At 39.5% G+C, this 26,291-nt stretch overlaps 1 protein-coding gene across 1 annotated transcript; it reads right to left on the reverse strand.

Moving 5' to 3' along the window:
• Positions 1-25,327, reverse strand: NAE1 (NEDD8 activating enzyme E1 subunit 1). Its single transcript, XM_084861078.1, has 20 exons — positions 25,189-25,327; positions 21,341-21,444; positions 21,192-21,252; positions 19,362-19,392; positions 18,542-18,613; positions 18,241-18,320; positions 17,794-17,903; positions 15,400-15,509; positions 14,071-14,133; positions 13,610-13,673; positions 13,205-13,296; positions 10,670-10,729; positions 10,446-10,579; positions 8,594-8,669; positions 8,252-8,291; positions 5,018-5,104; positions 3,483-3,575; positions 1,244-1,358; positions 1,108-1,157; positions 1-242 (listed from the first exon to the last, which is right to left on the reverse strand). Exons 1-20 carry the CDS (start codon positions 25,239-25,241, stop codon positions 133-135), a joined length of 1,605 nt encoding a protein of 534 aa, XP_084717204.1. The 5' UTR covers positions 25,242-25,327; the 3' UTR covers positions 1-132.
• Between the last annotated feature and the right edge of the window lie 964 nt (positions 25,328-26,291).

Below are 26,291 nucleotides of genomic sequence, written 5' to 3' on the forward strand. Positions count from 1 at the left end.
TTATTACAAATGAGAAAATGTTTATTAAGCAAACAATTTAACAGTTTTCCCTTGACAGAATTTTACAGATTAGAGAACAACCCAAAGGCCATTATAGTCTCAATTATTAACACACTACAGCGGATACTTATTCTACAACTGAAAAGTTGCTGAAGTTTGTGACATGCCACTATAAATGTAAGTATTATTAAAAATTACAAATTGTTTGGTGATTATTTTGATAACTTCTTGAGCAGCAGCTCCTGCAAGGAGAAAGGAAAAAAGCAAATTTTTAAAAAAGGTTAAGTTTCAAGAATTATATAAAAATATCAGTTCTGTAAAGAAAACCTTCCCCTTTTCCAAAAGCAAAGGTGTTTAAAAGTAATCCAAAACAGACATAATTTACCATATCAAAATAAAGGGCCATAATTTTTAATAACTATGTTATTAAAAGTTTTGTTTTATACATTCATAGCTTGGGATATTATGCCACAGTTTTAAAGAATGCAGTATTTTTAATTATGGTGGTTTTGAAACATTAGCAAGATATATTAAGTAAAAAACCATCAAAATAGTAATACAGTTGATTGCATTTTAAAGGATACATATACTGTATTTTCTGGCGTATAAGACCCCCTAATTTTACAGTTAAAACATAGGTTTAGGCCTATATTCGCTGTATAAGACTACCCCCCACTTCCGAGGCAACACCAGTTCTTTTTTTAATAGACCGCCTCTCTGACTCTGGCCAATCCAAGCAGGCTTTTTATGCATGCAAATTATACATGTTCTGTACCCGAAGCTACACTGTGTTTTAGTAAAAAGCCTGCTCAGAAAACAAAACTGTCCTAGCCGGTTTGGCTCAGTGTATAGAGTATTGGCCTGCGGACTGAAAGGTCCCAAGTTTGATTCATCAAGGTTGCTGCTCCATCCCCAGTGGGGGGGAGGGAGAGGGAAGGGACGGGGCAGGGTGTTTGTAGGAGGCAGCCAATCAATAATTCTCACCATTGATGTTTCTATTTCTCTCTCCCTCTCTGAAATCAATAAAAACCTTTAAAAAAACAAAAAACTTCATACTAACTCTACTATATAACAACAGATGCCAGCCTTCTCATCCTTGGAACTCACCTCCTAAGAACGCAGCAATGGTGTGTGGCTCAGCAGCTCCGTATCGGCAACTTTAGGAAAGAAAGGAGACATGAGCTTGGACTAGCTTAGGACAGGCACCAGTATTAGTTCTTAATATGGCTGAAGAAATACTCACAATTCGTGGACATAGTCATCTTTCACCATTACAGACAGTCCGTATTCCTGAAGGAAGCCAGCGAGACAAGACTTCAACTTTCCTATATCTTCTTCAACTTGATAATTAGATACCCCTACAAATATACATGCAAATTAATTTTCATTGAAATAAACATATGATTCAAAATGAATGGCTACCTCCTTTATTTACACCAGTTTCAGGTGTTCTAATAAAAAAAAAAGTGTGAAAATGAAGAACAAAAATAACAGAATGTAAGAGACCAATATTTGAAAATACCACAAACCTGTAACAATCAAAGAAACCATCAAAAACCTGATAAAATTTGAGTTTGATGAGCCTGCTTTGTTCACTGCCCCATCTCCAGTATCTGGAAGAGTGTCTGGCACACAGCAGGTGCTCAATACTTTGATAGAAGAATTGAATGAATGAGAAAGTGATGTCCTATTTATACCGTCTGTAAAAATTATGGTGTTTATTATTCATTTCCAAGAGATTAAATGATACAGAGGACATATAACAACAGATAACAGTGAGCATTACAGATCCTGGTTAATGCATCTGTTAATGCTCAAAAACATGTAAGTACCATATGTATACTGTTTAATTTAATCCTCACAATCACCTTATTAAGTAGGTACTATTATTCCCATTTTACAGATGAAAAAACTGAGACACAGATTATTTGCCTGAGTTACTTAGCTCATAAATAGCAAAACAGATATAAGCCCAGACAGTTGTTAATAATTAAGCTATAACATCTCCAAAGGTGAGCTATTGATTGTTATTACTACTGGAAGTTAAAACATAATTGCCATAACATTCACCTATTTTAAAAAATCAGTATTTTTTAACTACTATGGTTTAAAAATGATCACCACTACTCTTCCTCATAAGAGCAATACCTATCCTTTATTGAGTACTTACAAGGTGCTAGGTAGTGGATAAAGTGATTTTCATACATCACATATTTAACTCTAACAGTCTAATAGAGTAGATACTATTATTGCTATTCCATAAATATGAGACCTGAAACTTAGAGGGAAACAGTAACTCATCCAAGTTCAAGAAATAGTGACAGAGCTTGGATCTGAACCTAGGTTCAAAGACTGCTCTATGTGGTTGTTACTCTCCCAAGATGGCTCCCCAATGTATCCTCTTTGTGCCCTCATGTAGCCCCCTTCCACTCAATCTCAGCTGGCCTTGGGAAGCAAACAGAACACAACGTAAGTGACGCTGTGGCTTCTAAGTCACAGAAAGCCTTGTACCTTCCACCTGGGTCTTTGGAATGTTAATTCCAGGAAAGCCAGACACCATGTAAGAAGTCTACCCTAGAACTGCCGTGCTAAAAGGAAACCCCAGCTAGCTATGTGGTGACTGATGCCTGACAAGCCCCCAGCACTTCCAGGACTCCTGACTAAAGGGCCGACATCCGAGCAAAAATGACTTCTTAGATGTCCAATTCAGTCAAGCCTTCAGCATGACTCCAGTTCCGGGCATCATGCACTGCGATAGGCCTAACTGAGCCCAGCCAATTCACAAAGTCATCATATAATAATTTATTGTTTTGAGATGGTTTGTTATTCAATGGATTATAAAAAACATTCTAATCAAATAATACAAATAAAGCAATATAGTGTTTATGCATTTTCTTTCTTCTGATAAGCTAGCTCATTAAGACTGTACCTCAGTAGACATATGACATCAATTGGGGCAAGAGGTTTTATGATTCACCTAGAATGTACTGCTATGCAATAATCCTGCATAATTAAACTTATCTTAATAAAAATTTTCTGAGCAACTGAAAATCTTTGAAATTATGCCAATTCCCTAATCATTATATTTAACAGAAGACAAAAATTAGATATTAAGCAAAGAAATCCCTACATCTTCAGAGCTCTGTGTTCAGGAGTCACTGGCATTCTGCCTGTGACTTTCCATTTCCACTACATTAAATTCAGTGGCTCTTAGAGGTAAACTGTGAAAAATGATAGAAAAATGTTTTCTTCTACATGCTATCCATTCAACCAACATTCCCTTGTAATGATTTAGAATCAAACACTATTTGCAAATAGTTACACTTACAAAATAAATGGTAGTTCCTCAATAAGATATAATGTAAACTGTTTGCAATGTAAAAATCAAGGACCAATTGTAAACACCCAAAAACACTTTAAGATTTAATTCAAGTGTCTACTTAAGATTTTATTATATTTGATAATTTGATTGCTATTCTTACCTGGGTATCTACCATGTTGTTTATGAAATCTATCCACAGCCCGTAACATTAAGTATAATACTATCTCATTATCTGGACTGTCCATGCTGGAAACTGAAAGGGAAAGAATTCAAAATAATTTGGGTAATTCATGACATAAAAACAATAAAGGATGGACCTTACTATATAATCAAATTTTATGTCTCAAGGCAATTTTACGAGAAAATTTTAGTATTTTGTGACAATAAAATAGAAAATGATAAATAATAGTAAAATAAAGGGAGATACATTAAGATAAAACCCAGTAGTCAACAAACTCATTAGCCAACAGAGCCAAATATCAACAGTAGAACGATTGAAATTTCTCTCGAGAGCCACATTTTTTAAACTTAAACTTCTTCTAACGCCGCTTCTTCAAAATATTCGCCCAGGCCATTGTATTTGTGGAAGAGCCACACTCAAGGGGCCAAAGAGCCACATGTGGCTCACGAGCCGCAGTTTGCCGACCAGTGTCTTAGACTATTATCTAGTCACCATAATCTCTACTAAAGTAGTAACATGCAGCCCTAGCCAGTTTGGCTCAGTGGATAGAGCGTCAGCCTGCAGACTAAAGGGTCCCAGGTTCGATTCCGGCCAAGGGCACATGCCCAGGTTTTGGGCACAATCCTCAGTAGGGGGCGTGCAGGAGGCAGCCAATCAATGATTCTCATCATTGATGTTTCTATCTTTCTATCATCTCCCTTCCTCTCTGAAGTCAATAAAGAAATATATTCTTTTAAAAAATAAAAAATAAAGTAGTAACAGGCTGACTTTAGTTCTTCTATTTATCACACAACTTAGTAACCTACCTAAATACAATTGTATATATGCATTAAGTTTTACATTGTGAAATTATGACTACTTGGATAGGTTTATAGAATTAAATTTAGAGCATAAATATTTCCATTATCATTTATGTTATCACCATATACTCATACATAAAACATTAATCTCTTTAAAATTAAAGCTTCAGAACATTTATACAATGGAATACTACTCAGCTGTAAAAAAGGAAAACTTTACCCTTTGCAACAGCTTGGATGGACCTGAAGAGCATTATAATAAATTGAATGAGCCAGTCAGAGAAAGACAGGTACCATAGGATTTTACGCATATGTGGAATCTAATGAACTAACAAAATAAGCAAAATAAAGGCAGATTCAGAGAGAGAGAGCAGGCTCACAGCTTATGGGGTGGCGGGGTGAGACAGGATGGGGAGAGAATTGAGCAAAAAAGAAAAGAAGGAAAATAAAAGAGAAAGGACTCATGAGCACAGACAACAATGTGGTGATTGCCAGGGAGAGTGGGCGTGGGGGGAGGTGAACGAGGATAGAGGGGTGATAAATGGTGATGGACAGAGACTTGACTTGGGGTGGTGAAGACACAAATGATGTACTGTAGAAGTGTGCAACTGAAACCTATAAATTCTGTTAACCAGTGTCACCCCATCAATCCAATTTTTAAAGGAAGGATGGGAAAAAATTAATAACCTAGCATCAAAAGATTAATATACTTACTAATTTCATCCCTGTTAACTGTGTCCAAGCCATATTCTTCAGCTAAGGACCGACATCTTACCACTCGAAGAAATGCGGAATTGCTACCTGAACACGGGAAAGACATCACAGAGGTAACTAACTGACACATGAATATTCCAAATCACAGATCTCTTTAAGAACAGGAAATTGTGTCTATACTCTTCACAGACACGCTAACGTGAAGAAATGTCTCCTATTTGACTCTAATGGTTAGCAGGGAAAGCACTAGAACGTAAGTCATCCGAAATTCATGTCCTTGGCGCGACAACCAGTTCGGCACTGAATAAGTTCGGGATGGCACCTCTCTGAGCCTCAGAATGGGGAGAATATTTACCTTTGAAAGTTATGGATGCAAATGCCTGATAGGGCACAATGAATAGTAGTTGTTATCATTATTATGGATAAATAGCCCAAAAGTAAAGTGTTATATATATTGTGCTCTTGGTATATATAAGGTTTTAACAAAACAAAACAAATTATTTTATGGAAATTTTCAAACATATCCCAAAATAGAGGGAACAGAATAAGCCCTCAAATACGCAACATCCAGCTTTTAATCTGGTATCGTGATTTAGTAAAACAAACACAGTATATTGAAACAAAGTACAAGATTAATAATGGAACAAAACATTAAAACTAAGCCTAGTTGAAACCGGTTTGGCTCAGTGGATAGAGCCTCCGCCTGCGGACTGAAGGGTCCCGGGCAGCTGATCGATGTTTCTCTCTCATCGATGTTTCTGACTCTCTATCCCTCTTCCTTCCTCTCTGTAAAAAATCAATAAAATATATATTAAAAAAAAAAAAAAAACTAAGCCTAAACAAACAGTGGGAAAGAGTGAAGAAATGGAGAAGTTTGATAGATATATTTTAGGATTGAGGAGTATGCAAAATGTAGACTTTATCTTCAGAAAGCATGTAAACAGATTGTATTATTCTTAAACTAGGTCTTAAATTAAAAAGAAATGCCTCAGAGAACAGTGGCATGAGATGGCTAGGCAAGCAGGCAGAGACCAGATCATGCAAGGCCTTGTAGGTTGAAGGAAGGTGATCCACTTCCATTATAGGTCTGGCAGAAAATGGTACGGCCTCATGGCCTATTTAAGAGATCTCTCTGACTGCTTGTTGGAAAATGGGTTAAATAGAGGCAAGAGTGGAAGGGGTATCATTTCAAAGTGCACTGGAAAAGGAAAAATGGTGTAGAGACAATAAAAATATTAATGGCTTCCAAGAGTCAGGGAAAAAAGAAGAGACGAATAGGCTGAGGATAGGAAATTTAAAAACACATATATTTTATTGATTTTTTTACAGAGAGGAAAGGAGAGAGACAGAGAGAAACATTGATGAGAGAGAAACATCAATCAGCTGCCTCCTGCACATCCCCTACTGGGGATGTGTCCGCAACTAAAGTACATGACCTTGATCAGAATCGAACCTGGGACCTTTGAGTCTGCAGGCTGACGCTCTATCCACTGAACCAAACCAGCTAGGGCAATGAACACACCTAACTAGACAGGAAATTTTTAGGACAGTGAAATTATTCTGTATGATACTATAATGGTGGGCGCATGTCCTTACACATTTGTCAAAACCCACAGACGGTACATCACCTGTTTGTTTATTCTAATGTGAACTGTTTACTTTGGTGATGATGTGTCCATGTCAGTTCAACGACTGTAATCAATGTGCCACACTGGTGGGGGGTGTTCATAATGGGGGAGGTGTGAATGTGTTGGGTCTGGGGGTACACAGGAAATCTCTGTACTTAACACTCAACATTGCTATGACCTTAAAATTGCTCTTAAAAATAAAGTTCAGCCCTAGCCAATTTGGCTCAGTGGTAGAGCGTTGGTCTGCTGACTGAAAGGTCCTGGGTTCGATTCCGGTCAAGGGTATGTACGTTGGTTGCGGGCACATCCCCGGTAGGGGGTGTACAAGAGGCAGCTGGTCGGTGTTTCTCTCTCATCGACGTTTCTAGCTCTCTATCTCTCTCCTTTCCTCTGTGTAAAAAATCAATAAAAATATATTTTAAAAAAATATTTTTTAAAGTAGGTTTACAGTTATTCAGATGGAAAATAATACAATCCTATATAATAAAAAGGTAATATGAAAATTCACCATCATACCCTTGTACAAGATGGCCACCCCATGTGGTCACAAGATGGCCAGCAGGGAAGGGCAGTTAAGGGTGACCAGGCCAGCAGGGGAAGGCAGTTGGGGGGGACCAAGCCTGCAGGGGAGGGCAGTTGGGGGTGACCAGGCCTGCAGGGGAGGGTAGTTGGGTACGACTGGGGTTTGCAGGGGAGGATAGTTGGGGCAATAGGGCTGGCAGGGAGGGTAGTTGGGGGCGATCAGGTCGGCAGGGGAGCGTCTACCAGGCTGGCAAGGGAGTGGTTAGGGGGTAATCAGGCTGGCAAGCAGAAGCGGTTAGGGGCAATCAGGCAGGCAGGCAGGTGAGCGGTTGGGAGCCAGCAGAACCAGATTACGAGAGGGATGTCCTACTGCTGGTTTGGATTGGGCATAAATCGGCAGTCAGATATCCCCCAAGGGGTCCCAGATTGGAGAGGGTGCAGGCTGGGCTGAGGGACAACCCCCACCCAGTGCATGAATTTTATGCACCGGGTCTCTAGTAATTAATAATAATACAAGAATAAACTGTTTCTTGTACTCACAACTGTAAACCTACTTAAAAAAAAAAAAATAGTTCACTAAAAAAAAAAAAAAAAAAGAAAGAAATGCTTCGGGTCTACTGAGGAGTTATCAAAAATACCTGGAGCCTGACCATCTTAAACTAGATGGTAAAATTCTTAATTCTATTACAGTCACTAAACACAGACCAAACTGAGTAATTAAACCAATACTCCCCATGTACATATGACTCGACTTCATACTCAACGCCTTCAGATAAAACTTTCCCAAATTAGTTAAAATCAATAATCTGAAAAGAAGTCGGTATTAATGACAATTTTCAAATAACTGACCTTCATGTCTTTTTTGCATTGCCATATAGATTTCTTCTAGCTCTGACCCAGTCTTAAAATAATCCCCATTTATTATTACATTATAAGAATTAAAAAAAACCTTACGCAATAGTATTTATCTATACCATGAGATTATGAAAATTTTTCAATTTAAACTATTTAAAATTCCTGGGAACACTCCTTATGGCACATTTTTTATGAAACAAAGTAAGGAAATTAATTCAAGGGGACTTACAGAGTAATTTTAATTCTTTCTCTGAAATGGACTCTGGTGCCTGTAAAGAGACAATGCAGATTTTGCTCCGGTATGAAAGAGCAGGTTAGCAGCGGGGACAGCACAAAGATGGTCACTGTGGGGCGGGAAGGCTTCCTCCCTTGCTGGGAGAGCAGCGGAAAAACACATTTATTTCCTCCTTAAAAGACTCATTTCCTCCTGAGGCAGGAAGTGAGAGGGCCCTCTACAAGAGCGGAGCCAGTGCCATGCCCTCCATCTCTCCACCTTTTCTGGCTGAAGTTACGGGATCGGGCCTACAGGGGGCTGTGCTGTCCCTCACAGGCAGGGTGCCCAGCAGCTTACCCGGCCGATAGACTGCAGCAATTTGGTAGCATGATTACCCACAGCAGCAGCATCTTTCTTTGCTTTTTCGCGGTAACTGGGGAAAAGAGGGGGGGAGGGGAGGAGCTATTATTAACAAATTTTAAAATCAGCAAATTGCAGCCGAAACCGGTTTGGCTCTGCGGACTGAAAGGTCCCAGGTTCGATTCCGGTCAAGGGCATGTACATTGGTTGCGGGCGCATCCCCGGTAGGGGGTGTGCAGGAGGCAGCTGGTCGATGTTTCTCTCTCATCGACGTTTCTAGCTCTCTATCCCTCTCTCCTCCTCTCTGTAAAAAAATCAATAAAATATATATTTAAAATCAGCAAATTGCAAATATCACCAGGAAGCATTCATGAAAAAAGACTGGTCTGGGACATATGAAATGTGAAAATGCCATGGAAATGCTGCCGGCAGCACCTGGGAGTGGCTAGGGATCTTCCCAGTGTTGGTGATGGACACTTGGAATCCAATAATACCCGGGTTCCCTCTGTAACTAACAGCAACCAACTGAAAAACGGCCCTCCTTAATCTGTGATCCATGCTTCTCTGACAAAATCTGCAACACATGTTTCTAAAGAACATGATTTTTGTCCTTGAAGTCAAGTCCAAGGAAAGTTAAATACTTCAAAACTGTCCACCTGCAATGTAAAATTTTAAAGTCTATTTGCATTTTCACCCTCTGAAAAGGATACGTGTTAAGCTAACTCCCTCCAACGTGAGGTCATACTTCTTTCTATCCTCAGCGGACTTTTCCCAAGTTTTAAGTAGTTAAACTTTTAGGCTAAGACAACAAAGATTTGTGAACAACAACTGAAATGAAGAGTGCAATCTGCTAAGGATCAGAGATCTCTGTGTGACATTGTTCGGCACGTGAGGAAACCAAGCCAGTGGCCCTGGGTTCATCTGCATCGAGCCCAAACCACGTAAGGGTAATATCCAGAGAACCATCCTTTTGACAGTCTATCTGGGTGCAGGCTAGTGATACCTGGATAGCAGGTGTCTATCTATAGACATGAACTCTTTAAATTATGAAACATTACTAATAAAAAATTCATCCAAAGTGAAGACTTGCAAGTTTTAAGTTACAAATAAAAGACAGTGTAGGGCCCTAGTTAAGAGTATGGAGATGGAACCGAAACCGGTTTGACTCAGTGGATAGAGCGTCAGCCTTCGGACTAAAAGGTCCCAGGTTCGATTCCGGTCAAGGGCATGTACCTTGGTTGCGGGCACATCCCCAGTAGGGGGTGTGCTAGAGGCAGCTGATCGGTGATTCTCTCTCATGGATGTTTCTAACTCTCTATCCCTCTCTCTTCCTCTCTGTAAAAAATCAATAATATATATATATTTTAAAAAAAGAGTATGGAGATGGATTTAATGGGTTCAAATCCTGGTTCTACTAGTTACCAGCTGTCTGACCCTCAATAAATTACCTTTTCTAGGCCTCAGTTTCCTCATCTATTTAACTGGGACAAAATAGTATATCTCTCTAATGTTTGAATAAATTAGTTAATGCATAGGACAACTCATATCACAGAATTAACTGCTCAAATGTTACATTTTATCATGAAATACATAAGAAAAAAATCTGTCTCCTGGGGGAGGAGGGTGGTATATGAGAACTTTCTGTACTTTCCACTCAATTTTGCTATGAAGCTAAATCTATTTCAAAAAATAAAATCCATTTTTTTAAATCTGCCCTCTAAGATCTTTAGCTTGTTTTTAAAGCAATTTGATTATAAAAGGTTTCTATTTTATGTCTGATAGGCTAGTCTCATCTCAAATATAAACAAATTATTTTTTTCTGCTACATAGTTTGAAAATAGTGACTTACACATTTTGCAATTTTATATATTTGCTCGAATCTGCAATCATGTCAGGAATTGTGCCTCGGACAGGTAAATTTCCTTGACCCTCTTTAGCCACAAATTCCTTTAAGGCACGAGCTAAAATCCAAAATGATGGAGTCTAAAAGAGTAAAATAAAATATTATTAAATGGCATGTGAATCTGACCCAAAGCTTAAAGTGGCACTATTTTTACTTTTTGTTGTTATTACCTGTTTGGTGATATTTATGCAGCGATCATCATTAAATATATCTTCAATGCTGCTTGGGATCTACCAAAGGAACACGAAACATTTACTTATACTAAGAATCTGCCCACCTTTATTTTCACAGCTGTTTCTCTGAATAAGTTCTTTGAATTCTCAAACTGTAATCAAATACATACTTCTGATTTTCTTACATTTTTATTTAAAATGAGTACCAGATGGAGGTTTGATGAAGAAAAAGAGAATGGAAGGAAGTCACATCCTGCCCAGTTTGTCAGCATTAATGAATGACCTGTTCTTTTCCATCATAAATGGAAAAAAGGAGCCGAAGTAAAATCTTTTAACATGTTTACATTTTAAAATATAACAAAAATTACAGACATTAATGTCAAGACAGAGTTATAGTACTTCATGGTTTTCCATCTTGTCAAAAATTTTCAACCCTTTCGCTCTAATTAGCAACCCTCTGACAAAAACTAGATAGTTAAATTAAAGGATTTTTAATGCTAGCAAGATCATAATAAAAACATTAGAAATTATAGGCTTTGATTCTACTGTGGAAAAAAATGTCTTACTGGTAACCTCCAACTGCTTTCTCTGCTTTCAATCCCCGTCCTCTACAATCTCTTCTCACAAGAGCCAGACAATGTTTTAGATATAAATCTGATCACTCCTCTCCCTTGTTCAAAATACTTCAATGACCTGCAAGGATATTAAGATCTGGCCCTTTCTGCCTTTCCAAACACAGATCCCTCTGACTACTTTCCCCCTTGCTCTCGTCTCTCCAATCATCCTGGCAGTTTTACTGCTTGAACAAACGCTAAGCTTCATCCCGGTTCCGGGCCTTTCTTTGCACGTGTGCTTCCGCAGCCGAAAAGCTCTTCTCCCAGATCTCTGCATGTCACTTCACTCAGGCTTCTGCTCAAACACATCTCTTTGAGTTTCCTTGGCCCCCTCTGGATCCCAGACCTCTGTCCTCCCTATCATGCTCCAGCTCTTTGTTCTGTTCTAATTTTGTTGATAGCACCTGGTGCATTTATCTCTTTGCTTAGTTCATTACCCCCCAGTCATGAGAACCTTGGTGTGTTTTTTTAATTGGTATAAAATTTACATTCAGTGAAATGAATAACTCTTAAATGTATAATTCAATGCATTTTGATAAATATATATTTTTAACCATCACCCCAATTAAGACAGAAAATTTTTATCACCCCCAAAAGCTGATTCACAAAGCACACACTTTTACTCAGAAACACTACTTCTTTGTCTCCAAAAATTTTATAATGATAGCTTAAGTGCTTTTCTAACTTAAAAGGCAGCATTTGTTGCTGTTTTAAATTATAGGAAAATTCTAACTTAAACTCCCAGTTGTATTATTCCTAAGTTCCCACAAAACCTCACTTGCCAGGCTTCAATAACAAAAGGGCATCTAAAATGAGTTATCTCCAAGTAATTTTTTTTTTTTAAAACAATGCTCCATCTTTTATTTATTTATTTATTTATTTATTTATTTATTTAATTGATTTTTCACAGAGAGGAAGAGAGAGGGACAGATAGTCAGAAACATCAATGAGAGAGAAACATCGACTCACCTGCCTCCCGCACACCCCCCACTGGGGATGCGCCCGCAACCCAGCACATGCCCTTGACCGGAATCGAACCCGGGACCCCTCAGTCCGCAAGCGGACGCTCCATCCACTGAGCCAAACTGGTTTCGGCTCCTCCAAGTAATTTTTAAGGTATCAGTGTCATTTAAAAACACCTCCTTTATATCCAATAATTACTGTCAAAAGCAAATGCAGCCATAGCTGGTTTGGCTCAGTGGCTAGAGCATCAGCCTGCAGACCAAAGGGTCCCAGGTTCAATTCCTGTTAAGGGCATGTACTTAGGTTGCAGGTTCCTCCCCAGGTCCGGCCCTGGTCAGGGCATGTGCAGGAGGCAACCAACTGATGTGTTTCTCTCACATCAATTTTCTGTCTTTCCCTCTCTCTTCCCCTCTCCCTAAAACTCAATGAAAAAATATCCTCGGGTGAGGATTAACAAAAACAAAAACAAAACAAAAATTCCATCTTTCCCTCTCTCTTCCACTTTCTCTAAATATCAATGGAAAAATATCCTCGGTTAAGGATTAAAATATAATAAAATAAAATAATAAAAGTGAAAAAAAATCTCAAGTTAAAAAAAAAAATCAAATGCAGGGTAAATTTTAAATTTTTAGGCATCACTATTTTGGACCAGCAAAGTATCACCTTCAGTATATAATTCCTACACCCAAACTATTAGTATTCACAAATCACATACTTCAAATAATTGATTTATGTAAATCATTATATCACTATTATATACTGAAGCACTCATGTCCAGTTAACTAGGACAATACAGAATATTATTAAAACAACAGTCAATCTGTAATAGATTTGAATTTCTAACCATCTATATGCAATTTAGAAAATATTAACTTAAATCTAAAATCAACTATTTTATCATAAGGACTTCAAAAAACACCTTTCTAAATGAATCCCTCAGCAACTCTTTTAATACCTGAGTTGTATTTAGTGCTGTGTTCACATTCTTAATAGCTTCTTCAAAATTCTCTTCGTCTTCTGGAGACCCACTTTCATTCTTTAGAATTCCTATTAAAATAGAAATTGGTTAGCAAATAACCTTTTTCTTCTTTCTTTTTCTCTCTCCCCAACATTATGGAAATAACTGTCAGATTCTGAAGGGAGTATCAGATATTTTATAGCTTAAGAATAAATATGGTTTATCACCAGTCATTCCTAAAACTGTACAAGGAATGGCTCCTTAATCTCCCCCAAGGCAAAATAAAATATAAACTAATGATGGTATAATTTGACAAAGGTGTTGACAGAAATCCAATAAACATTAGCTTCAAGCAATTTGCTTTTCAAACCTTATATAACATTTAGTCACATCCCATATTACCTTGTCTAATCAAATCTCTGAACTCTTCTTTTTCTTTGTAAGTTTTAGGTACTCGTCCATTTGTCTAAATCAGTTAAAAAAATTAAAAACTTAAGTTATAAAAACAAAATATAGAAACTGAGAGTCCACAATTTCCCCATTCTCCCATCCACATGAGATTCCATCAATAAACATACTCCCCAGTGAAGTCAGAGGCTAACCTGACAGAAACAGAAACTGTGGGCCACTTCTCTACATTCATTCCCCACAGCCAGTTTCAGAAGGACATTCATTCAGATTTCATTTTGTAAGTAAAAATATCAATATTAAAACAGGAACTGCTAGATCTAAACTGAAAAACACCCCCCTACCCTAAGCCAAGCAAGAAAAGAAAATTAATTTCTCATTCCCTCCAATTAAATCCTTTATAATAAATTGAAAATACAGTCACATAAGAAATTTTTTTTTTTTAAAGGACATACTTCACTATACCACTGGGCTAAATATTTGGCTATGATCACAATCCATGGAGTGTGGCTATGGTCCTAAAATTGAGAGAGAAAAAATACCAGTTAACATTAATTAGTTAATATCTATTCCTCACTATCATTTTCAACAAGCTTAACAATATTTATGACCATTCCCCAGTAACATGAAATAATGAATGAAAGAAAATGAACTGGGTTAATAAAAATTGCTTCACAAACCTTTTTTAGAAGCAGTGTCCAATTTGATCCTAATATGGCAGGTATGTACTATGCTTGTCCCCATTTTACCATCAAAAACCAGTTTCAGAGACTGCCACCCAAAAATAAAGCTTAAATCTCTTGATTTCAGATATCAATCCTAACTACAGGAAGATTTTCTCTGATTTTCTGATGAACTCAACACCTGCATTTTAATTAATAAGTAGGTACAGAAAATACATATACTCCTTAAGTTATATGGTGTGTTATAAATATCATTATTATTTTCATACCAAAATATGCAGCTGCCTTGGTAATTCTCAAACACTAAAAATAAACTTCAAGTGGAGTAAATTTCAACAACCACCCACTCCAAATTCTAACTGTTTTAAAAAGCACATCTATTTGTTTAGGAAATAGCTATGAAGAGGAATATATTAATGTCCAATTTCTTGATCTAGGTGTCAATTACATAGATATGTTCGGTTAATGTACTTTTGTTCGATAAAAGGGTTTTTTAAATTTTGGAGAAAAAAAGATTTATTTAAAACAAATTAGGTCCAATGTTGTTCTATGTAATCTGGATGACAGGACTATGGAGGTTTATGGTATTGTCTCACATTGGTGTATTCAAAATGTTTTTAAGTCTATCTATAAAATGGAAGTTCAGCCCGGTCGGTATGGCTCAGTAATTAAGCGTAGACCTATGAACCGAGTGGTCTCAGTTTAATTCCCAGTCAGAGCACAGGCTCGGGTTGTGGGCTCAATCCTTAACAGGGGTCATGTAAGAGGCAGCCAATCTATGATTTTCTCTCATCACTGAAGCTTCTATCTCACCTTCTCCCTTGCTCTCTCTGAAATCAATACAAACATACTTTTTTTTTTTTTTTAATTTCAGAGAGGGAGAAGGAGATAGCAATAGAAACATCAATGATAAGAATCACTGATTGGCTGCTTCCTACATGCCCACACTGAGGATCAAGCCTGAAACCCAGGCATATGCCCTGACCAGGAAATCAAACCATGACCTTCTAGAATGTAGATTATAGGTCGATGCTCAACCACTGAGCCACACCAGCCAGGTCAAACATACTTTTAAAAATAAATAAATAAGGTCATACCAACCCTTTTCTCCATATGATCCAAATCATAAGACTGAAAATGTTCTTTCAGTTCAGGAAAGGGTTTATCCAGTCGTAGATCCTCTAATGCATTATCTGGATGAGATTCTATTACTGCGAAATAAATAATGCCAAAAGATAAACTTACTTCTCTATTAATACTGCTGGCAATACACTACATTACAAGAGTTTGGGAAATCTATAATTTTTAAATGGGCACAGGGTCTACAGTTTAAAAATTTTTTGTTCATTATTCAGGTAAATTCACATATACATTTTACTAAAAGCACAAATCGTAAGAAGACTACAGTTTTAATGAAAGTAAAATCCAAGACTCTCTTAATACAAAATTTTGTTATTATAGCTGAAAAAGATCAAAACTGATAAAATTGTGTTCAGATATTACCTAACAACCTACCCTTACTCCTCCTGCCGTCGGCGACAAACATCACCACCATCTACCTGACCTCTTCCCTAGAAACCTGATGGTCATCCCTGACTTCCTGCTTCCTGGGTCCATCACCAGTCACTCCTCACTTCCTGATGTCACTGTGCACACAGCTCTCCACAAAGGCGAGTTCAGAAAAATGTGTAATCCCAATGAGTCTTTAAAGCTAGGCTCAGTTCTGTTACTTGCTACCTGTGTGACCTTAGACTAACAACTTATAGCTCTGTGCCTCAGCATCCTCATCTGTAAAAAGCAGATAAAAATAGTACCTATCTTATAAGATATTAGTAAGATTAAATGAAATGATTCATATAACATCTATTCCCACTTCCCTATCCTTGTAACATCTGTACTTAGTCAGTGGCTCTCTCTCCCTCTCTCTCATATAAACCACTGGAAGCCCTGACTAGTTTGGCTCAGTGGATAAAGCGTTGGCCTTCCGACTGAGAGGTCCCAGGTTCGATTCTGGTCAAGGGCATATACCTTGGGTGCGGGCACATCCCCAGTGGGGGGTGTGCAAGAGGCAGCTGATCGATGTCTCTCTCCCATCTATGTTTCTGACTCTCTGTCCCTATCCCTTCCTCTCTGTAAAAAATCAATAAAATGAAATAAAAATAAAAATAAATAAACCACTGGAAATCTCCTAACAGCAACTCTTGCCTCCAGTCTTTGCCTCTTCAAATCCATTCATTCTCTACTCAGCTTCAGTGATCCACTGGAAGTTGTTACTGTCACTCTCCCACTTATAACTCTTTTTTTTTTTAAATATATTTTATTGATTTTGTACAGAGAGGAAGGGAGACAGATAGAGAGTCAGAAACAGCGATGAGAGAGAGTCATCGATCAGCTGCCTCTTGCACACCCCCTACTGGGGATATGCCCGCAACCAAGGTACATGCCCTTGACCGGAATCGAACCCGGGACCCTTCAGTCCCCAAGCCGACGCTCTATCCATTGAGCCAAACCGGTCTCGGCCCCACTTATAACTCTTAAATGGCCCAACATCACCTGCCAAAAGCTTATCCTCTCAAGTCACTCTCTAACTGCTAAGCAGATACTACTACTCAGCGCTGATACCAATGCCAATGGCTCCATCATTGCACTAGCAAACTACCTGGCTCAGAGCAATGTATAAATACTGATTAAAAATGTTATGGTCGCCAAGACCGGTTTGGCTCAGTGGATAGAGCATCGGCCTGCAGACTGAAGGGTCCCGGGTTCAATTCCGGTCAAGGGCATGTACCTTGGTTGCGGGCACCTCCCAGTAGGGGGTGTGCAAGAGGCAGCTGGTTGATGACTCTCTCTCATCGATGTTTGTGACTATCCCTCTCTCTTCCTCTCTGTAAAAAAATCAATAAAATATATTTTTTTAAAATGTTATGGTCATTTAAGATTAAAATTCTGTAAGTAAAGGACTAACATCAGCCTTGAGCTGGTGCAAGCCTGCATATGAATGACTCTGGTCTCTGATAACACTTTGTCCTTAGAACAGTAGTTAGGTAAATGCCTTGTTTTGTGGAATTGTACCTGAACTGGAGGAGTCTAAGGCCTGTATGAGAATGGAATAAAAGATTGGCGTGGAAAAGGTGGTGTGACTTCTAGGTGTCAGCGTGACCTTGGTTCTCACCTGTAAGTAGTCATACATGCAGGCCCTATGTATGCTAAGAGGTAAAAAATAAAAAATAAATGGCTAGGTACTTGCACAGCAACTAGGCCTCCTAATAAGATGAAGAAGCTGTACCCTCTTATCTCTTGTTTTGTATCCTATAATGTAAGTAAAGAAAATACTAGATTAAAGCCTACGTCAGTCACTGACTGACACTTTGAACCTATAAACCGTTTGGACTGCTACAAATTTACTTTGTAATTTAAAATTGACTTTTAAATTATCAGTTCTAAAATCATAGCTAAAGCAATGGAAAGCAAGCCCCATATGTGCAACAATTTTACCTGGATGCTCTTTTATAATGATCCTCATATAACCAACGAGTCCATATGTCCTACAGATCAAAAGAGGGATTTGGGAATTCCAGAGGACTTCTGCTAAACGCAGTAATGTGCTGTAAAGGAAGGCACAATAAATAAGAGTATAAGCAAATGGATATATAACAAAACACCTTAAAATCTTTCTTCCCTATAATTATTTCTAACTAGTTTTTTCCTCCCATTTAAAATAACAAATGTTCAATTTAACTGCTCTAAAAATATAATCCTTCAAAATTTCACATCCAGTATCTTTCTTTCCTATCTTTTTGATGCTAGAGATTCATAAGTGCTTCCAATTCAAGGTTTCTATAGAGTTTAAGAATTTTTAAAAACCATACTCTATAGGATAAACAAAACTATGCAAATCTAATTAAGACATTCAATTAAAAATAAATTAACATAAAAATTTACCTTTCAGGAAGTTGAGTTGCAACCACAATGGTAAACCTACAGAAAAATGAAGGATCATTGTCTAGAAGGTTTTCTGGACTCTAAATAGGACAAGGGGGAAAAAATCCAACAAGTTCACAATCACATTAAACATGGCAGAAAAAGTTAAGCTATTTAAAATAAATGAGGCAACATGCTAGACTCCAATATTAAATCCAACACTCCAGTAAATAGCATACAAAAATTCAAATTTCTAAATAAGTTTTGAATTATTAAAAAATAAAATTTCTGCACAGAAATAATAATGTATATACACATATACCTCTTCCACAAAACTCCCAGAGACATCATTATTTAATTCTTGTAAGAATTCCATGGTAGCTTGAGCTCGGTTCTTTTTGAAAAGAAAGCATTTAACTTGAATTAGAAAAAAATTTGTTAAAATGTAACGCCTTCAATTAACAGATTAAGCAAACAAACTATAAAATGACACCAAATTTCATGCACAGATATGACAACTCTGCTTTTCATAGTGTTTACACTGAGACTCCACCAGAATATTACTTTGAATAGAACTCATTATTCAGAGTTTTTAAGTGAATACTTTATTTGCATCCTACTTTTCTGATTATGTAAATGACCAAAAAACCATGAGCACCAGGCAGGAATATTCTAGATCAATTTACAATACTGTACAAGAGATGTACACAGATAATAATTTAATAATAAAAAAGTAAAAAAAAAAAAATACTGTACAAGAGGTAAATCATTAAAAAAAAAAAAAAAGTCATTTTCACTCAGAATATTGTACTAAATTGATTAGTATGGCTTTGTAAGATTTTTAATATAAAATACAATAAAAGATATTCTGGTTCTTGTTAAAAATACTCTTTCCTCTGAACATTAACATCACTCAAGATTTAGCATTAATATAGGATACAGTAAAAAAAAAAAAACATTACTTCTACATTCTTGAACTAAAAGCTTATAAAATTTACAAGATAAAAATAATGAGTTATTTTAACTTCTTTCTCAGAGAAATATAAGCTCTTTTAAAGTCAAAGCTTTTTCGAGAAACCAAAATATAGTAGCATCATTAAATGCTTAAACTCAACTATAAACTAAACAAATTAATTGTTTACCTTGCCAATACTGCTGCTTTGAAGGAAAAAACTGAAAAAAGACACACAAAAAAAATAAAATTAAGGGCTTCTTTGACTATATAAAGGGAAGGTTATTTGTAATACCAGGTACATTTCATTCATATTGCAAAACAAACTTTATTTTGATTACAGATTGTAACAGCCTTCCTGGAGGAAGAACACTGGATGAAACTTACAATCAAAGACAAGCAAATAAATCAATGTTCCCCAAAGTGTGCAGCACATACGAATTTCACAAGATGCTCTGAGAGAAAAGAGTGTTCTCTGGCTTTAAAAAGTTTAGGAATCACCATAGGTTATATTTCCCTCTTGGAAATTCATAACATACACAATACACATGATATTAAAGTCTCATGTTAAAGAAATGTCTAATTTCATTTGCCCATGGAATCCCTTTGCCCATTTAGCAGTCATTAACATTCTCCAGGCCGAAACCGGTTTGGCTCAGTGGTAGAGCGTGGGTCTGCAGACTGAAGGGTCCCAGGTTCCATTCCAGTCAAGGGCATGTACATTGGTTGCGGGCACATCCCCGGTAGGGGGTGTGCAAGAGGCAGCTGGTCGATGTTTCTCTCTCATCGACGTTTCTAGCTCTCTATCTCTCTCTCCTCCTCTCTGTAAAAAATCAATAAAATATATTAAAAAAAAAAAAATTCTCCAGAACCATGCTCCATCGGCCACACGTGGGAAATGCTGTATTAAACCGTTTGCTTTTGCCGGTAACTCTAACAGATCTATTCAGGCTGCTTCCCACACATACCCTTGTCATATCCCAGGGCCCAGACCTGAGGCTGCTAAACAATCAGTCAGGATGCTATGTTGTAGCAGAAGTTCAGTGGCTCCATAAGAAAAAGAAGCCTTATTCTTATTACATCCTGCTCTAAGCAACCAAGTGAAGAAAGGTAAGAGGACTTTTTCTTTACAGACACCAATAAAAGGGCTGTATTGTGTATCAAAGTTCAATATGTTTTTGCATTTATTCATTGCTGCTGTATACTGACAAACATGAGAAATCCCAGACTCCAAGTCCCTGAAAAGGCGAGTCTGAAAGGCTCTAAACACCTAAATATGATCAGCTTTGAAGAATGATATAAAGGCCATCTTCACGTTGAAACCGGTTTGGCTCAATGGATAGAGCGTCGGCCTGGGGACTGAAAGGTCCCAGGTTCGATTCCGGTCAAGGGCATGTATAATACCTTGGTTGTAGGCACATCCCCAGTCGGGGGTGGTGTGCAAGAGGCAGCTGATCGGTGATTCTCTCTCATCGATGTTTCCAACTCTCTCCCTCTCTTTTCCTCTCTGTAAAAAATCAATAAAATATATATTAAAAAAAAGGGGGGGGGGGCCCATCTTCACAACAGCATGTTTATGGAGACGGTGTAGTGGAGAGAGACACATACCTGGACTAAGCTTAGAAGATACCGCAAGTAAAAGGCAGATTTTTATTATTCTTATAATTCTAATATACAACTATTGTTAATTGTATACTAACATCCAGGAATCCACGCAAGGACTTAGGAAGTGTCCAGACTCCACAATTAGAAAAATAATGCCTACTCCTTTGCATTAATAACAGCAATAAAGATAATGATGATGGATATATTTTATTAAAGGCCTATTTGCCAGACATTGTGATAGCTAGCATTTGAGCTACATTAATTCCCTTCATCCTCGCCATAATCCAAAACAGGGATTACTGTCCACTCAGTCAAGTCACCCTGACTGAGGTGAAGCTGGGACTTAGGCCTCACTCTGCTGTGACAATACACTGCCTTCCCTAACACGCAAATATTTGAAAAGAATAAAACATACTTATTTCCAGCATCTTCTCCGCTGACCTGATTTCCATCAATAATTGTAAATGAACCAATACCTGGGAGACAAAAGAGAATCAGTCAAGGATATATATATTTCACGTTAAAACTTAAAGAAGTAAATTTACAACCATAAAACTGCATTACCTGGAAGTATCAAGTTTTTAAGAATTTCAGTTCCTGTGGCTGTTGCATTTATTAGGCAAACATGAGCAGATTCTAAAGCCTCTTGTCCATGGTCACCCCACAACCTATGAAACAAGATACAAATTCAACATTTAAAAGCATTTCATAAAAATACAACATTCTTGTCCTAGCTGGTTTGCATCAATCTGTGGACTGAAGGGTTGAAGGGTCCCAGGTTCGATTTCAGTCAAGAGTACATGTCCTGGTTGCAGGCTCAATCCTGGGGGGGGGGGGGTCACACGCAGGAGACAGATGAATGATTCTCATCATTGATGTTTCTATCTCTCTCTTCCTCTCTGAAATCAATAAAAATACCTTTCTTATCTGAATGGTGATCTTTGATCTTTTAAGTATTCCTGAATAGAATAACTGATGTGATAACCATGGCAAATATGTAAAACAGGAACAGCAGGAGGTGTAATGGGCATCATATAGCTGTGTAGCATTCAGACTAAGAGTGATGCCATGCATGGTTGGATTGGGGGAGTCAAGTCAGAACTGGACACTTGGTCTTTCAGCTTCCTGTCCATTACTCACTTCAAGCCAGATAACTCCCATAATGCAAAGTCTTTAAAAATACTCATCAACATTAAAGAAGTGCCTTAGACTTAAAATTGATTCTGTCCTCTACTTCATTTCTCCTTAAGTTACGTGGATCCAGTTTAATTAAGATCTTGACATAGGACTTATCACTTGATATAAGACTTGTGACGTCTGTAAGAGTGAGAAAAGCTTTACCAAGAAAAGGGAATTATTATAATATGAAAGGCCTCACACTGACTTCTACAGGAGTACTTTAAACTATAATACCCAACGAACATTCTAATAGCATGATTAACAAATTAACAAATTAAGCATTAACAAAGATGTACTAAAGATTAGACATATATGTTATACTATGATTCACACAGGCATATCATTAAAAGAACAAGGCACATGATCACACATGTATCATGGCATCCGAGCCAACCGGATTTTCATCCAGAAAGCGCACTAACTAGTTTATCTTTTCTTGTCACGATAAGAAGTATAAGGATTGGGCAAAAATAAAAAGGATCCCAAATCAATTATACAGAAAAGATTCCTTTATTAACTTTTGGTCGAGAATATGCTTGTATATTTTCAGAAAACAACTCCAAGACCATGGGGATTCCTGCAACAGAGAGGAATCTGACAGGTCTGCTCCAACCACGAAGACAAGAGGAAAAACATTCCAGAGATGGAAGATGCTGATGAAGCCTGGCCACGCTAGCAGTCAGCAGCTGTGCGTCGCTGCACGTTGCCTAGGGCCAAACCAGAGAGGGTCTGGCCCGCATTGCCACCATGTGCCCGCCATCCAGATGTCACTGCTGACGTGTACACATAAGGAACTGTTTGATATTGAGATGGGGACTCAGAACTGTTGGACATGGAAATTGGAACTCAAACATTTTTTGTTATTATATGTTTATTTCTAGTCTGCAGAGGCAAGATTTTTTTAAAGGAAAGAAATGGGGGGGGAAATAGATAAAGAGGCAAAAGGCAAAGAAGCATTGAACAGACTGTCAAACAACAGCGGAAAGGCAGGAGAGGTTGGGGGGGGGCGGGGGCTGTAAGAGATTAACTGAAGGACTTGTACGCATGCATATAAGCATAACCAATGGATTCAAGAGGGGAGGGGAGAGGCAGGTGAGGGCATGTACTGGGGGGTAGCGGAGGCCGGGGGGAGGTCAATGGGGGGGGGGGAGGAAGGAGACATATGTACTATTATTTGTAATACTTCAAACAATTAAAAAAAAGAAAAAAGGAAGTATAAGGAGAGCCCAAACCATTAGAAAAATTCCAAAGCCTGGATAGACTTTAATGTGCCTTCTTTGTTATTTGATCTAAAGCAGATTATCTTATCTGGTAGCCTGTCTATCCTACAGCATATGTCACAACTATCATTGCCTTATCTGTTATTTTTATTTGCTGAATATCCATCTTTCCATTCCACTCTAAGCTCCAAAGGGTCCCAGGTCACTCCCCGTATCTGCCACTGTAGTCCCAATGCCTGGCACAATGTCCCGTCCAGGGTAAGTGATCACCGAACAGTTATCAAATGAATGGAGGGAAAACCTGGAAGAACCAGAAGGACTGGAAACATCAGGTTTTCCAATGAAAGGAGGGCACACAGAAGACACCGGACATATTTAGTCGATGGTTGCTTGGGCAGTTGGAGAGTGGGCCTAAGAGATTACTGGTGCATTTCTAGATAACACGTTTCAAGAAAGGGCCCAAAACAAGAAATCAATCCTTTCCACTCTTGTTGGCCTAGGAAAAGCAGGGCCTTGTTGACTGCTGGCTGGCTGTACTTACTTGTTCTAATTGCTTCCCTCTGGCATTTCAACATAATAACTAGTTCTTACTATGAAAGGTAAAGTTTGATCCTTCAATGGACTGAACTCAGCAACAACTCTTTGGTTCCACTTACTTAGTAACCAAAAATATCATCTCAGCTCTGTCAGGGATGGTTCTATCTGCATTCAAAACACAAGCAACTCCAAGCATTTGCAAGAGAGCAGGAGTTGGTGACAAGGGCCCTGCCACTTTGCTTTTCCCCACAAGCTTCTGAGCAGAGTGATGTGACCCAGTACCAGCTTTGCAAAGGCCAGAACACAGAGCTAGTCATCTAACTTCTCCCAGACTCAGTTTCCCCATCAATAAAGCAGAGAATCGTCTGCCTTCAAGGCTGCTCTCAGAACCGAGTACCTAGCCAAAACCGGTTCGGCTCAGTGGATAGAGCGTGGGCCTGCAGACTGGTCCCGGTTGGGTTCCAGTCAGGCACATCCCCTGTTGGGGGGGGGGGGGGGGTGCAAGAGGTGGCTGATCGATGTTTCTCTTTCATTGATGTTTCCGGCTCTCTATCCTTCTCCCTTCCTCTCTGTTAAAAAAAAAAAAAAAAAAAATCAATAAAATAAAAAAGAAAATAAAAAGAATTGCGTGCCTAAAGTCCCTAAGACAAAGGGGGCATTCTGTAACTTCTGGCTTGGAGGCTCCAGAAAGAAAGGGAGCCAAGAGTTTATTACTTTTATTGCCTTAACACAACAAAGATGCTCCATAAATAAGGAATGGGGAGGGTAAAGAGAAAAAACAATGCCTCATGGCCTAGACCTGTAGTATATCCATTAAGGTAGCCACTAACCACATGGGGCTACTGAGCAATAGGCACGAGGCCCGTCGGAAAGGAGATGTGCTTTACAGTGCAAAAGGCCGCATCTCGAGGGCAATATTAAAAAAAAAAGAAAATGTAAATATTGGTTACCTATTGACATGGTAGTATTTTGAATATATTGGGTTACGTTGTATTATTAAAATTGACTTTACTGTTTCCTTTTCATGTGACTCCCAGAAAATGCATCATGACGCACCTGGCTCCCAGGAGACTAGCATTATATTTCTATGGACAGCACCTAACCCTCGGTAGGCGCGGGGATGGGGAGTGGCGATCCCCGCCCCGCCCCAATTCTGCAAAACTTGGTGCCAGAGCGCAACGAGGCGGGGCCTGCAGCCTCCCGGGGACAAAGGCTGCGCCTTGGGGACCGCGCACCTCAAACAGCTTGGAGGGCGGGCAGGCACGCCCCGCGGGGAGGAGGGGGTCGGCCCTGCAGGAGCACCCCCGGCCCCCGGCCTCAGGCTGGAGGCCCGAGCGCCAGCTCCCGAGCCCTGCAGGGCGGGCCCGGCGGGAGGCCTGCGAGGCCCGGCCGCGCCGCTCGCTCGCTCAGGCCCGGCGCGGACGGACGCAGAGGGTTCACCGGCCCGCCCGCCCGACGCGGAGAGCCCCGGCTAACCTCAGCTGCCGGTCGTACTTCTGCTCCTTGAGCAGCTTCCCCGGATGCGCCATGGCCGCGGCGGCGCGCGAAGAGCCGGTGCCCAGCGGAGTGCCGCCGCCTCCCCCCGCCGCGAGCGCGCAGGCGCACCACGTGCCCGCCGCCGCCGCCGCCCGCGCGCCGCCCGCAGGGGGCGCCGCCGCCGCACTGCGCACGCGTGGCCGGTTTGCTGGAGCCAGCGCTGCAGCCCGAGCCCGGACCTGGCCTGGGACTGGTTGGTCAAGTCTTTCCTCCCTGCACCAGATCCGCTCTCCGCCATGCGGTGCTTTTCTTTTTAAAAAAATATATTGATTGATTGATTTTTACAGAGAGGAAGAGAGAGGGATAGAGAATTAGAAACATAGATGAGAGAAAATCATCAGCTGCCTCTTGCACACCCCCTACTGGGGATGTGCCCGCATCCAAGGTACATGCCCTTGACCGGAATCGAACCTGGGACGGATCGAACCTGGGACCGATCAAACCTGAGACCTTTCAGTCCGCAGGCCGACGCTCTATCCACTGAGCCAAACCGGTTTCAGCCATTCGGTGATTTTCTAAGTGCGACGATTGCGGGGAGACTCGGGCTTTGGACTCAGGCTGGTTTGGGTTTTTTAACTACTTAACTAGTGGTGAGGCCCGCTTTTTACTTCTCAAGCCCTCCGCATATCCATCTGTGCAATGGGGATACATGGTTCTCTGTCAGAGGATTCTACTAGAATGAAATGAGATTTTGAATATAAAGAACCAGACTCACACAAAAACCCCTGTCTGAACAATACCTTTCATTATGATGGCGATGATGATTTACCCATGTCACCCATCATCATCTCATGCAACAAGCCCACTGTGAGGACCTGTTTCCAGCCATAAAGCTAGCTAGCTAGCTGCTCCCAGCTGCAGGTACAGACCAAAGATGAATAAGACCAGGGCCCTGCTCTTGGGGAGGTCATAGCCCAAGAGGGGAGAGGAACAGTACACAAGTACTTACTAGACAATATGGCCATCCTATAGATCACATATGTCAAACACAAGGCCCGCGGGCCAAATCCAGCCCGCCAGGCCTTGCAATGTGGCCCGCACCA

Source organism: Pipistrellus hanaki (genome assembly GCF_964339955.1).
Source record: "Pipistrellus hanaki genome assembly, chromosome: 15".
Taxonomy (NCBI): Eukaryota; Metazoa; Chordata; class Mammalia; order Chiroptera; family Vespertilionidae; genus Pipistrellus; species Pipistrellus hanaki.

What these genes read in the sequence shown, in the direction of transcription:
- NAE1 (XM_084861078.1), bottom strand. Translation starts at nt 25,241, where the DNA reads ATGGCGCATCCGGGGAAGCTGCTCAAGGAGCAGAAGTACGACCGGCAG. An exon ending in AAAGCAGCAGTATTGGCAAG is followed by an intron (nt 18,614 to 19,361) that starts GTAAACAATTAA and finishes CTTTTCAAAAAG; the next exon opens with AACCGAGCTCAAGCTACCAT. An exon ending in ACAACATGGTAGATACCCAG is followed by an intron (nt 1,359 to 3,482) that starts GTAAGAATAGCA and finishes GTATATTTGTAG; the next exon opens with GGGTATCTAATTATCAAGTT.